At 33.8% G+C, this 14,550-nt stretch overlaps 1 protein-coding gene across 2 annotated transcripts in view; it reads right to left on the reverse strand.

Annotated features, from left to right (window-relative positions):
- Positions 1 to 14,550, reverse strand: part of LOC126745904 (FERM, ARHGEF and pleckstrin domain-containing protein 1-like) — a 79,861-nt gene that overhangs the window by 44,080 nt on the left and 21,231 nt on the right. For both annotated transcript variants that reach the window (XM_050453946.1, XM_050453947.1), the window contains exon 3: positions 1,608 to 1,712. In XM_050453946.1, the coding sequence (XP_050309903.1) occupies positions 1,608 to 1,712 (105 nt within the window). The remainder of the gene's footprint in view (positions 1 to 1,607; positions 1,713 to 14,550) is intronic.

Genomic DNA, 14,550 nt, shown 5'->3' on the forward strand with positions numbered 1-14,550 from the left:
ATTCTTGCTATAGTTTTACTAATAATCGAAATATTTTTAAAAGAGATTTAGTCCAACAACGGGCATTTATTTCCCAATATTTTAATATACGAATGATTTCTGTACCTCAGCAACTCTTTGAGTTATAGGCAATTTTGTTTAAAAAGGTCCAAGACCCACCAAATTCGAAGTTTTTAACACCAAATTGCAATTACAAGATTTTTATTTATTAACAGACATTTTTGGTCATAACTTGGCAACCGCTTAAGATATTTTCATAATTCTTTCAGATCTATATAAAGGGATTCCTGAGGATGGATTTGAGGGTAAAAACAACATTCTGGGTCAAGAATTTGGGTAGTTAGAGCAGTTTTGGTTAGGCACGCTTTTTAGGCTAATTTTCTTACTTGACTTTTCAATATTCTTTGGTATAGTCTTACTAATAATTGAAATATTCTTAAAAAATATTTAGACCAACCAAGGCCATTTATTTCCCAATATTTTAATATACGAATGATTTCTGTACCTCAGCAACTCTCTGAGTTATAGGCAATTTTGTTTAAAAAGGTCCCATCAAATTTGAAGTTTTTAACACCGTATAGCAATTACAAGATTTTCATTTATTAGCGGACATTTTAGGTGATATCTTGGAAACCACTTAAGATATTTTCATAATTCTTTCAGATCTATATAAAGGGAATCCTGAAGATAGATTTGAGGGTAAAAACACTTCCACCAATGGATCAGAACCAAAACCGGAGCAGCTTTATCTTCATTATTCCTTACACTTCTCATCCAATATTTTAGGAGTTTCTATTTAAAACTACTGATTTAATTTGTGTGCAACCTGGAAAAAATTCACATTCCAAGTAAGACGGTTATCTTCGGACGCTAACTTTAGCAAGCGGTGTGCCTTCCTTAACAAATTTTATGATTTATTATAAGTGACAGACTTATTATTGGATCATTTTGTAGTGGTGCCTAAACTAATTAAAACGTCACAGCTTCTCCATTTGCTTAGCAATATTATTGTCATCGTTTTAATTATTACCGCGAAAAGTGATTCATACATTTAACGTTGCACGTTTTAATTCATCATCAACCATCTTTTTTTTTTCCTATTTACGTTCGTTATTTTTAAATGCCATTTTATTAATAAAGTGATGTGTGTAATATAATATCTCTGAGGACAATAAAGTAAAAAGTTTTTTACTTTATTGTCCTCATTTTTCACCCTTGAAAGACATTTGGCAAGGAAATGTTTATTAAACATATTGGGTTCATAATAGAAATTCATAGGGAAAGAAAAGGCGTCATCTATTGACCATACACTTGCTACTGAGAGAAAAACTTCAATACGACGACCTTATCTTAGGTGCACGCAACACCCTTGTTTACCAGGCCGATATATACTGGTTTTTTTCCCCGCAGTCCAGATCCATTAGAAATTGCCCGAAGCCGTGCTGTTTCATATTCATTTAACTTAGGCACATCTGCACCTAGGGTAAACCATCCGACTTGTTGATTTCTGAATGTACTGAAAAAATCTTGATACTATCAAAGGCTTTACACACCTCCGAATATTAATTAATTAATCTTTATTAATAATTAGAATAGATTAAACTCACCCTGGTTCCATGACAGTCCGCGTACTCCAACCCAAAGTAATCGGCCTCGAGCAAATGGAGCTGCTTGCACACTTGGTCGAACAATACCCGCCCTAATGCCTTCGCCTGCAACGCAACAGAACAATTATTATTATACAATTTAGCCTCTGAGTAAACAAATTATTACGTCATATAAAAGCCCCAATTGTAATTAGTGTGAAATGTAATTTAAGCCGTGTAGAGTGAAGCCTGTCAAGGATGGTCGCGGGATGTCAGTCTCTTTTTTAATGGGGCTTTATTTGCTTTTTATCTGTCGAAATAATATTCAGGGAACGTGCATTATTATGTTTATAGAATATTCATCCGCTACATTTTCGTGGGTTGACCAGCTTAATTTGCATGTATAATCAGTCGTGTCTTACTGGGAAAATAAAAACAATGCTTAAAATAGCTAATTTGAATGAGACAATGTATATAATTTTTTTTTTGTTTAGTGTATTCAGTGGAACCTGTAATAGTACAGTAAATTTCCATTAGGGGGAAAATTCGCAGAATGTTTCAGGTTAATTTATCAAAAGTTGCCCTTTTTATTCGGGCATTCACAAGTTCTTTGAAATTTCCTTCTTGTGAGTTAAAATGGTTGCATGGCCCCCTTTTTCCTTTAGGAAATCAAAAAGAAAAAAATGGATGTTTTAACAGCTGTTGCTTGAAGCGGTACATGTGTTAAAACGTAAACGTTTTACATGCACGTGCTGGAATTTTTTTTCTATAAAATATATACGGTAGATGCATTGATCGTTTGTTTTTTACTCGCTTATTTAATTTAGGTATGAAACAATGGAAAACAATCAGAAGGTAATGCAGGAAAACTTCCACAAGCTCCATACTATAATTTTCCTTCACTCTCTTTTATGTACGAATGTGCCCCAAGGGAACATACAAGTATTACCTAAGGCACAAATAGGGAGGAAAAGAGGCCAGGATGAACATTATACAATAAAAAACAAATTGTTCTCAAGGAAGTAAAGGTTTTTCACCTCGAGTTGCAAAAGCATAAATAAAAAACTTCTTTGTTGGTTAGACGAGTTTGATTTGTATAGAAGTTTATAAGTTAACAGCAGTAGAGTCAGTTTGATGAGAAATAAATTATAATTTTGATAAAGAAGTGACTTATCCAGGGAATTTGGAATACCGATTAGGCTGGAAAGGTGTGTAAATGACATATCTTGGAAATCGTTTGTCCTCATTTAGGTAGATGAGCATGAAAACACAATTCTAATTATTATTACAACCACTATAGTTAAGAAGATCATAGGCTGTATTTTTGAAACCATTCGAATTTAATTCGCATACGAAATTAGAGGATTTCGCAGGAAAAATGGATATTCGTATTGTTCGCATCGTATGTGAACTTTTTCGCATGCGGTGTCTCGAATGGGTATAATATACCATTCGAATTTCAAAGTTCGTGTGCGATTTTCAATTTGATTCTGCCGCTTGTCTTATTTTGATTTTAAACTATAGCTTCTTTTTTTTAATTTGTATGAGTATTTTCATAGTGTTTTTTTGTTGTTTATTGAAAAAAAAAACAACTATAATCAAATGGCAAGCTTAAACATATTTGTGCAAAGAAACGTCGTCGATGCTCTGGAAGAGACTGAAACTCTGGCAGACAAAAGGAATAGAATATAGTCTTCATTTCTTGACCCATTTGAAATGTATTCAGATGCTCAAATTATTAAATTATATAGATTAAGCAAACCTACTACGATGGAATTGATGTGCTCCAGGGAGACTGTGTAATCTGTCCGCTACTTTTATTCACAAGGCTTGTGCAGTTTTAGCTGTAAAATCTTGGGTGCTCCGAGTGCTCTGCCATAAATGAAATTAATTTTTTCTTTTGCTCACTCGACAAAAACCGCAATTTAGTTTTTTTTAATCGAACCCAACCCAACCCAACCCAAGAAACGCCATGAAAAAAACCTCAAAATCCCCCGATGTTTTAAAACTTAAATTTCAGGTTAGGTTAAAAAATCTTTATCGTCTTTATTTCGTTTGTCATGGCCTCCAATAGCACTCGACTCTGCTACGTTGCCACTACATTTAATTCGTTCGTACGCGAATGAAATTTCGAATGCTGTTCGAAAATGCACTTTTTAATTCGTGTGCGAATTTTGCCGCTCGACTTTGCTCGCATTCGAAGATACGGCCCCAGGTTAGATGAGTTTGATTTGTGTAGAAGTTCATAAGTTAACAGCAGTAGAGTCAGTTTCATGAGAAATAAATTATTATTGTGATAAAGAAGTGACTTATCCAGGGAATTTGGAATACCGATTAGGCTGGAAAGGTGTGTAAATGACATATTTTGGAGATCGTTTGTCATCATTTAGGTCAATGAGCATGAAAATACAGTTCTAATTATTATTTCAAGCACTATAGTCAAGAAGTTCATAGCCACAACTAATATATCTAGGTCTATCATTTTCTGATTCTTTCCTAAATGTTTTACTCTAAATGTTGAAAGAAGAACAGAACGTCTGTAATAGTAGACCTACTGGAGAAACCTGATTAGGCATAAATTAATTAAAAAATAATTTTAAAAATCCCTCTTTGAAAAATAGTCCTGTATTTAATAATAAAGTTTATTTGTCATCAGTGTCAATGGAAACATTACAATTGTCAAATAATGAAAGCAGAGGTTTACAATATATTATATAAAACTATTAAAATTTTTGTTTAATTTTTTATTACAATAATTATTATTATCAGGTGAAGCATTATACACCCTAATGCAATTATAGTAGGGATATCTTTTGTAAGGGAATTCTAAGACTATTGCATTGCCTTGTCGTCATTACGTTATAGACATCTGAATTTTTTTGAAAAGACGTAATGTACAAGCATGGCACTGTCAATATTTTAAGTCTTTGAAAATGTGATCTACAAGATTCGATATTTTTCAGTCATTACCCTTCTTGGGGCTAATATAACTACATAAATAATTATGTAAAAGCAGCCCTAAGTAACATCAACGCATAAAGGAATCCCGGACTTCTTCTTTAACTACTACTAAATACTGTACATAAATAAACAATAATAATTTATTATGTACAAACTATTTTTTTTTAAATAATGTTACTTGCAGGTGCATTAAATGCATTACAAAACCTTCGAACAGAGATCATTAAAATAACGTATCAGGTATAGCAGCGACTGACTCCGAAGTACTTATGACGGTAATTACCGTTTAATTATTGAAATTAAAACAAAAATATGCGTGACCTATTAACAACGGTTTCCAACAGTTTGACGTATAGGTATAGTACTGTGTTTTTTCATCATAGACGTAATTGCTTTTTAAGGATGTTTAATGACGACAAATATTTAGGTTTATATAATTTAAGTAGGTGTAGTTATTCATACTGGTTTATGGGAAAAACCACACTTTACCATTAGGTCTTATTATGGAGGCATAGTTAGGAAGTGATGAGGTATAATCTCTCACTCACTCATTGTTTTATTACCACTAACTTCAAATTGTTTGGGTTAACACATATTGTGCAATCTGTATTGCACTCCATCTCATTGTAGATCACCACCCAGAAGCCTTTGAATCTACACCATCTACAGACTGTAGGCAAAAAAGGGGTCAATTTAAATTAAATCCCTATAACGATAATATTGTCTCTCTTAAAAGTAGTTCTTGTGCTCCCACTCTTCCTTCAGACCTCAGAAGCACCAGAGAAATTTGAAATGAGTTGTGAACCTCTTCAAATCTTTTTCTTCTTCTTCCTCAAATACAATGGACTCGCGTCGTATTTCGACGGCCGCCCAATATTGTTGTTTATGGAGCTACAGTTTAACGTGGGTTCCGAACCACAATGTTTTTGCTTTTTGTAAGACAGTCACAAACAACCATGCCCATGCCGGGATTCGAACCCGAGACCACCAAATTGCATCGTGAACACACGGTGCTACCGGGGTCGGTCTCTTCAAATCTGTTAAAATTAATTTAGCATTATTAGGTCTAAACGAATTAAAATAAACCAAAAGTGCAAGAGTATATTTTGAAATAAAAATTTAATGTTTCATCTTCTTTTAGACCTACATCGACATTTAAGTCTAAGAAGTCATTAACATTGAATTAATAAAATTGATAATTATTAGATAAAGTGCAGGAGTACGAATCAAAAAAACAGTGAGAAAATTAACTTATTTAAATTTAATAGTTTTATATTTATATAGTTACTTATCAATAGTGTCTAATAAATCGCAATTTTTTTGTTTAAATGGCGAAAACTTGTCCCACTCTGATAGCCATAACTCAGCTGCATCGCTGACTTCGGCAATGCGGTTTGCGGCTAGTTATAGTGAAAGGATGAAGCTATATGCCAGTATACTCGGCTTCGTCCAACTAGTTGAGAAACAAAAAATATGGCTATCAGAAGTTGACCTATTTTTGTAACTTTGAGGTCAAAAAAAAAAAAGATATTTTTTTTGGAAAAAATGAATAGCATTTTCGTAATGTACGGGTCGAAATCTATAAGAAAACAAATTTTAAGAATGTATTCAAAGTAAAAGAACTCTTCCTTCTTTGAGGGACCTCGGTGAACCAATACCTAAAAAAATTCTATTTTTGCATTTGGAAACGTAAGGAATATTGTTACGTTCAAAGTAGTCTCCACAGTGACGACCACTGTGATCCAAATATTGATAAAATTGTAAGAAATAAGAGGAAAATCTGAATCTCCTCTCCTGTTTTTCACTGCTAAATAAATATCTTTTTGGTTCATCTTATAATTCTTAAAAAAAATAAATATATTGTCAACCAGTTCATCATCTTGATCAAAGATTTACAAGAGAAGTTCCAACTGAACTCCCTCTATAGGTGAGTCTGCTCTAATAGCTCTTGGAAATACACATTCAGCAACTCTTCAAAGTACTTTACACAAAACTAGATTAAGCAAATATTTGCTGCGACACTTGATGAGATATTGCAACATATTTACTACTAGCTTCATCACCATGCACACAGTTGCGTACGAATAGGCTTTAAACATGATCAAAGATAAAAAACTCAGATAAGTGATTTGTTTTTTATATGTATCTATAAGTTAATATGTTGAAGTTTGCACGCAAGGACTTGGCTTGCCACACCGTTATACATGATCCCAATGAATTACTTCTTATGGAGAACTTTTGACATTTACTTCCTGATAATAACGACCTAGTAATACGACATAAACTCCCCAAGGATCTTCATTAGGCTGATATAATTTTTGGATACACTTTGTCGATATCTAAATGAAATTTCCTAAATTGTTTTTTAGCGTTTCACTATTGTGCAAGGAGCTGGTATTCTTCAAAAGCATTTCGATAGAACAAGAACAAGAGGTTATGTGTGGAAAAAAACTTAAAAGTCAATATTAAAATTGAAGAGCATGATAGGAACGTACGAACTCATCAGATTTAGGAAGAAGGGCAAGAGCATACTTGAGCAGATTTTGAGCCTTTTGGTACTACTCTACAGTGGATTAAACACGATCAAGTAGAAGTAGTACGGTTACCATTTTCTTAACATTAAAGTCAGACGCTTACTAACGTCGTACTGAAAAACAACGACTATATTTCGCCTTTAAGCACCTCTCGCACCATGCATACATAGTATTCGATTCTCCAACATTTGGTCGTCAAAATTTTCAAAGTTCCAAGAAATCTCTTTGAAAATTTGTTCTTTTATAGATTTCGATCCGTACATTACGAAAATGCTACTCATTTTTTCCAAAAAAAATTATCTTATATATTTTTTGACCTCAAAGTCAAAAAATTTTTTTTTTAATGGTGAAAACTTGTCCCACTCTGCTAGCCATAACTCAGCTGCATCGCTGACTTCGGCAATGCGGTTCGCAGCTAGTTATAGTGAAAGGATGAAGCTATATGCCAGTATACTCGGCCTCATCCAACTAGTTGAGAAACAAAAAATACGGCTATCAGAAGTTGACCTATTTTCGTAACTTTGAGGTCAAAAAAAAAATATAAGAAATTTTTTTTGGAAAAAATGAATAGCATTCTCTTAATGTACGGGTCGAAATCTATAAGAGAAGAAATTTTCAAAAAGATTTGGGAGATTTTTTTTTCATCGACCTCAAAGTCAAATTTTTTTTTTTAATGGTGAAACCTTGTCCCACTCTGATAGCCATAACTCAGCTGCAGCGCTGACTTCGGCAATGCGGTTTGCGGCTAGTTATAGTGAAAGGATGAAGCTATATGCCAGTATACTCGACCTCATCCAACTAGTTGAGAAACAAAAAATATGGCTATCAGAAGTTGACCTATTTTCGTAACTTTGAGGTCAAAAAATATATATGAGAAAATTTTTTTGGAAAAAATGAATAGCATTTTCGTAATGTACGGGTTGAAATCTATAAGAAAACAAATTTTCAAGAAGATTTAAAAACAAAAATTTTTTTCCCTGAAAGTTCTTTTACTTTTAGAAGGCCACAGTATCCATAAAAGCCTGGTCTCTAGACAGTTTTCTAAAGAAAACGGGGTTGTAGTATTTTGTTTTTCGGCGCACTGTTCCCATCACGTTCAACCATTAGATGTCGGATTCTTTCGTCCTTTTAATCCCGATATTTTTGAAGATTGGGAGTTTGCACCAGCTTTAGCAACGGATAGGCAGATTCCATTGGAGGCTCAACTCAGTACCATCGAGTTAGACATTCAAAATCAACCGAGTACTTCTGGTCTTAACACCTCTTCATCTTCAGTTTTAAATGTGTCACTGAAAGAAATTTTACCTCCACCTCAAGCGGTACCTGGGGGCGTTGAAAAAAGAAAATGCAAAACTCGGGCAAAAACGGGTCATTTAAATTCCACTCCAGAAATTCAAGAACTCAAAGAAAAAGTTATTGAAAAGGAAACGAAACTAAGAAAACAACAAGGTAGGGCAGTAAAACGGCAACTTGTCATTGAAAATGACAGTTCTGACGAAGATGAGTTTCGACCCGTGCATTACGAAAATGCTACTCATTTTTTTTTTAAATTATCTTATATTTTTTTTGGACCTCAAAGTCAAAATTTTTTTTTTAAATGGCGAAAACTAGTCTCACTTTGATAGCCATAACTTAGCTGTATCGCTGACTTCGGCAATGCGGTTTGCGGCTAGTTATAGTGAAAGGATGAAGCTATCTGCCAGTATACTTGGCTTCATCCAACTAGTTGAGAAAAAAAAAATACGGCTATCAGAAGTTGACCTATTTTTGTAACTTTGAGGTCAAAAAATATATATGAGAAAATTTTTTTGAAAAAAGTGAATAGCATTTTCGTAATGTACGGGTTGAAATCTATAAGAAAACTAATTTTCAAGAAGATTTAAAAACAAAAATTTTTTTCCCTGAAAAAAATGCACATACTAGGTCGTCAAAAGTACGAAGAAAAAAAATCTCTCAAATTTTTTTGAAAATTTGGTTTCTTATACATTTCGACCCGTACATTACGAAAATGCTATTCATTTTTTCAAAAAAAAATTATCTTATCTATTTTTTTGACCTCAAAGTCAAATAAAATTTTTTTTAATGGTGAAAACTAGTCCCATTCTGATAGCCATAACTCAGCTGCATCGCTGACTTCGGCAATGCGGTTTGCGGCTAGTTATAGTGAAAGGATGAAGCTATATGCCAGTATACTCGGCTTCGTCCAACTAGTTGAGAAACAAAAAATATGGCTATCAGAAGTTGATCTGTTTTTGTAACTTTGAGTTCAAAAAAAAAATATTAGAAAATTTTTTTGAAAAAAATGAATAGCATTTTCGTAATGTACGGGTCGAAATCTATAAGAAAACTAATTTTCAAGAAGATTTAAAAATAAAAAATTTTTTCCCTGAAAAAAATGCACAAAATTCTCAAAGTCGAAAACTTGCCCCACTCTGATAGCCATAACTCAGCTGCATCGCCGACTTCGGCAATGCGGTTTGCGGCTAGTTATAGTGAAAGGATGAAGCTATATGCCAGTATACTCGGCCTCATCCAACTAGTTGAGAAACAAAAAATATGGCTCTCAAAAAATTATAGAGGCTTTTCTTGATTAAATGTGCTTAGCACAAGGTCAATGAATAAATAAAAAAATCAGATCTAACTGTAGGATGCAGCAAATTTTATGCTCAAATTGAGAGGTGAGCAAAATAAAGGACGAAACAATAAGGAAAGAAGTGAAGCAGAGCTACGTACATCCATATAAGTTTTAACGAACTTTTCCTGTTTCTTAAAAGCGAATAAATTTATTGGCCACTAAATCGAAACGGACCCGCTGATTAAGTGGAAAATGAGTAAACGAAGTAACGCAATTAACGGGTGAGTTATTTGCCGAGTTAATACCGACTGATAATAGAGTGTTTGTGTGTCAAACACTAACCTAAGAATTTCGATGCGAGGCCTCGACACGGTACTATAACCATTAGAAAGTCGTTAAGCTCATTATCGAATGGTAATTGAAGAATTTATGGTTCGCATTTCCTGCTAGTGAGCTATCAAATAAAAAAATATTCATAATAAATAATGAGTGAAATTTATTGCGGCTTTTCAGGGTCGGGATTTATTGGTGGGAACACATTAATTCCGTCCGTTTTCCTAATTTTCTTAAATCCAATTAAACAGTCATCGAACAATTCCAATAACCCTTTTCTTTTCCGTTAAAACAGTCAGTCCAGGTTGTCGAGAGAGGGAAGGAGGGGGTGGGGTTAGTTATTACCGTAGCAGCATCAAAGAGATTTTTCAGGAAGAACGAATTCCGGTAATACGCTGCTGTTTACTTATTTACGGCATGACTACGCAGCGAACCCATAAAAAACGACACTTTACGACTTACAGCTGCCGAATAACGAAAACTCGTTCCTTTTCGGAATGCCTCCGGAGTTGTAGGTTTTACATTGTCACAGGGCGAGGGGATAAAATTGGAAAACGAGTTCGATAATTTTCATAGCAATGCAAGTCAAAAAGTACACTGCAAATTTTACTGACTTATGCTGTTCAGTGAACGGCTCAAAAATGATCCTAAAGAAGACGTCTCGGGGCTGTTTCAAGTTTAAGGGATTCATTGACATAATTATTTATGTAGGCTCTTTTATTGTCTTGAAATACCACGGCACCATGTTCCAAGGAGAGGAGGATCTTTCGTCTCTTTGGTTTTTCTCCACTTATCATCCATTAATTTAATCTATATGTTTGATCAGGTTTCCATGAGGTCTACTATTACTGTCATTCTCTTTAGAGAAGAGTAGAACACTCTTCAAGAAGAAATCGAAAAATGATAGTCCTTGATTGATTAATTGTGAGTACGATCTTCTTGACTAGCGCTTGTAATAATAATTACAGAGTGCTTAGAACTATGTTTTCATTTACATGGACTCATGACCTAAGTGAAGTTACCTGCATTGATTCTAGTCTTGGTGATCTAAATATACAGGGTGTTCGAAAAATAGACCGAGATATTTCAATGGGCGATTCCTTGTAAAAAAATATGAGAGAAAGTTTCTATGGTCCGGAAATGCACAGTTTTCAAGATACATGGTGATACATTTTTTTTTATTTTTTTTTTAATATTAAGACACTTGTCAATGTCAAACCTCCATGCAGAAATGATTTTTTTGTTTTCCAAGACACCTGTGATTTTTTCACCAAAAATTAATAAACCAAATTTGTCCAGTGGCATGCAATAAACCGGTATTTATTTTTTTTTGTCGAAAACGAAGTGACATACCAAAAAAATACAAGAGGCGAAAAAGTTGTATTTTTAAATGCTTAATCAAACAACAAATATTAAAGTTGAAAAAAAAGCAGTGGCGTACATTTTCAAGATGTCCCCCGGGACGCCACTGAACCTATAATTTTAATCTAATTAGGGCAAAATTAACCTCTTAATAGAACGAGTAATACTGCCAAATTTTTAAAAAATAATATTTTTAAAAAAATTGATCATCCTGTATCTTGAAAACTATGCATTTCCGGACCCATATTTATAGAAACTTTTTCTCATTTTTTTTTCAAGGAATCGCCCATTGAAATATCTCTGAAATTGAAAATGATGTTGAAAGGAGCACAAATAAATTTTTTGAATAAAATAGAAAATCTTATCAATTTGAGTACATACGAAAAACAATTACAAGAAAAAACCTGAATCTATATATGTTATTTGCACACCTTTCCACACTATTTGGTATAACAAAATCTCTGGATAAGCCCCATTCTCATTATAATTCAAATGTCTGTTTCATCAAACTCACTCTACTGCTATCAACTTGTAATGTTTCACACACATCCAACTCGTCCAACCACCAAAGCAATTTTTTCGTCATGAATTTGCAATTGGACCTTATTCGATTTGCTACTGCGATCAATTTAGGAATATTCCACTCATTGGCCTTTCCAGGTCGCATTTACGTTAGAAAATATCATCCTCCCCGGGAGTTTCACAATTGACGTAAATCGGCAGCAAAGATTGTTCGCAGGTGAACACTACTCCCATTTAAGGAACAATGGTCTCTAAAACAATTCATTTACACATCTTTCCAGCCTATTTAGTATTCCAAATTCCCTGGATAAGTCCCTTTCTCATTAAATTTCAAATTTCTTTTTCATCAAACTAACTCTAGCGCTGTTAATTTTTAATCTTTCACCCAGATCTAACGACATTGCATTCGGAATGTTAAACCTGATTGCAAATTAAAAAAAAGAGACTTCCTAAAAGAAAACAGTGTACAAGATCAACGGTTCTATTAACATACTAAACGAGTACAAAAAAATTAGTTGACAAAATTAATAAGAAAATCAAAACGTGACTAGTATAAAGTAAAAATCAAGGAATTCATGCAACAAGGTAAATTATGTTAAGTATTTGCTCAGAATGAATTAACTAATTATGAACTAAGAAAGGTATTACAAAAAAAGGGTTGTTGATTGAGTCAGTGGTAAATTGCGGTTTTGTTGTTAAGGGAACTGCTGGAAAAACTATATTGAGATCACAAAAGAGGTATTCCATACACAGTTATAATTTAAAGAAATCCTATTACTCCTCCTATTACCAAACTTATACAAATTATTGTTAATGTTATTATTATATAAATTTATTATTGTTATGGGCCAAAAAAAATGATCACATAATTTAGATAATTAATTTCCTCATTATATCGCTGACATCATTATCAGTAAATCGGGCCTATAGTATGTATACCTGCAAATAAGCATCATAAGTCTAAGTTAGAGTTAGTGGTTGATTTTCAACCTCTATTGGAATAATTCATTCAGTTTCATCAGAATATCACGGTGAGGACTTAGTCAATTTTATTCCAGAGGATCTTTTTTTTCCCAAAAACACCTACCTTTAGTGTTTTGCAACACCATCTTGTCGTAACGCAGTTTAATTCAAAAATGGCAAGCGGAAATCACCAGCAGCACCTCGAGTAATTTGTATACTAACTGAGCATACGTGAAAATAATTCGTAATTATTATATTTTGTTCGATGTGAGTGTTATTCAAGAAAAGTCGTACCGCTAACGGTACGCCTACGATAGTACCTGTGATTTTAATATAAATGAAAAAATGTCACCTATAAGGGGCAGCACATGTCAAAATATAGTTTTATATGGAAGGTCCAGTGATAATTCGAACTCAGTGTATAAAATTTGTTTATTTATTTATTTAGGGAATCCATTTACAAAAGTGTTACATAGCATACCCATACAAACATATATATTCAGATACAAAACTATCTATAAATCAATGAAAGGTGTAGATGAGTTAATTAATTAAAGCCCCTATGAAATAATATTCTTTAACTGCCCCTTAAAAGATGTAATCCTAGAGTCAAAAAAGCGTATCTGTTCTATCTGTCTAATTGGCTCATTAATACCGGGAAATTAATATCTGGAAAGCACCCTAAGTTTAAAAAGAGACAATAACTCGGGACAATCTATAGTAGCATTTAAAACCTTATGCATAAAACATAAGTCGAGTAATGTAAGTTCTTCGTGACTCTAATGTGGGTAAGTTCAGGTTATCCCTGACCCACTGATAGTAATACTCCTCCTGTCTCCTGTAACCACATCTAAAAGCAGCCACCCTTAAAAATTTATTTTGAGTTTTTTCAATCTGCTTGATGTAGCAGTTATATGACGGGGACCACACAATTGAGTCAATCTAACAGTAAACAAAGACAAATCAGTTGTAGATCGTTGGATAAAACCCAGCATTTCCATTGCCCTACCAGTCACCTGATTGAGGTGACTTTTAAAAAACAACCTGGAGTCAATAAATAATATTCTCTGTTTTGACAAGAAAAGCAATAGGGTTTCTTTGCTTAGAAAAAGTAATCTTATGGCACTTTATTAAGGGACATTCTATTCAAGTGGCACCAATCAAAGAACAAATTAAGGTCTTTTTGCAGGAGCACATCAGCATCGGAAAGGGATGTGATAGGCCTAAATAGCTTCACATCATCAGCAAACATTAGCACACGACAATTTTGAAGTTTCCAAACTAAATCAATCAAAACAGGGCCCGAGTGAGAGCCCTGTGGCACCCCAGATGGCACCAAAATTTCAGAGGAACATATGTACCTCCAAGATTAACAATCTGGGTTCTACCTCGGATGAAGAAGAGGCCCCACGATACCTAAAGCCGTAAGCTTCTGCAAGAGCACCCCATGGTTAACCCAATCAAAAGACTTGGAAAAATCTGTATAATATATTGAGTCAACCTCGATATTATAATACACATTGGCGCCATTAATTACGACACATTTTTTTTTCGGGGACGTCTATTATCTCTTAAAAGGCGAAAAAAATGTGACTATACAAACGATTGAAATACGACGCCCACCATGGTATATGACGGCGTATATTTACTAACAAGTCAACCCACTGGTTAAATAGTGACATAAAAAATTATGGCTTAGTAACCTAGAAAACCT

Source organism: Anthonomus grandis, chromosome 16 (assembly GCF_022605725.1).
Source record: "Anthonomus grandis grandis chromosome 16, icAntGran1.3, whole genome shotgun sequence".
NCBI classification, from domain to species: Eukaryota; Metazoa; Arthropoda; class Insecta; order Coleoptera; family Curculionidae; genus Anthonomus; species Anthonomus grandis.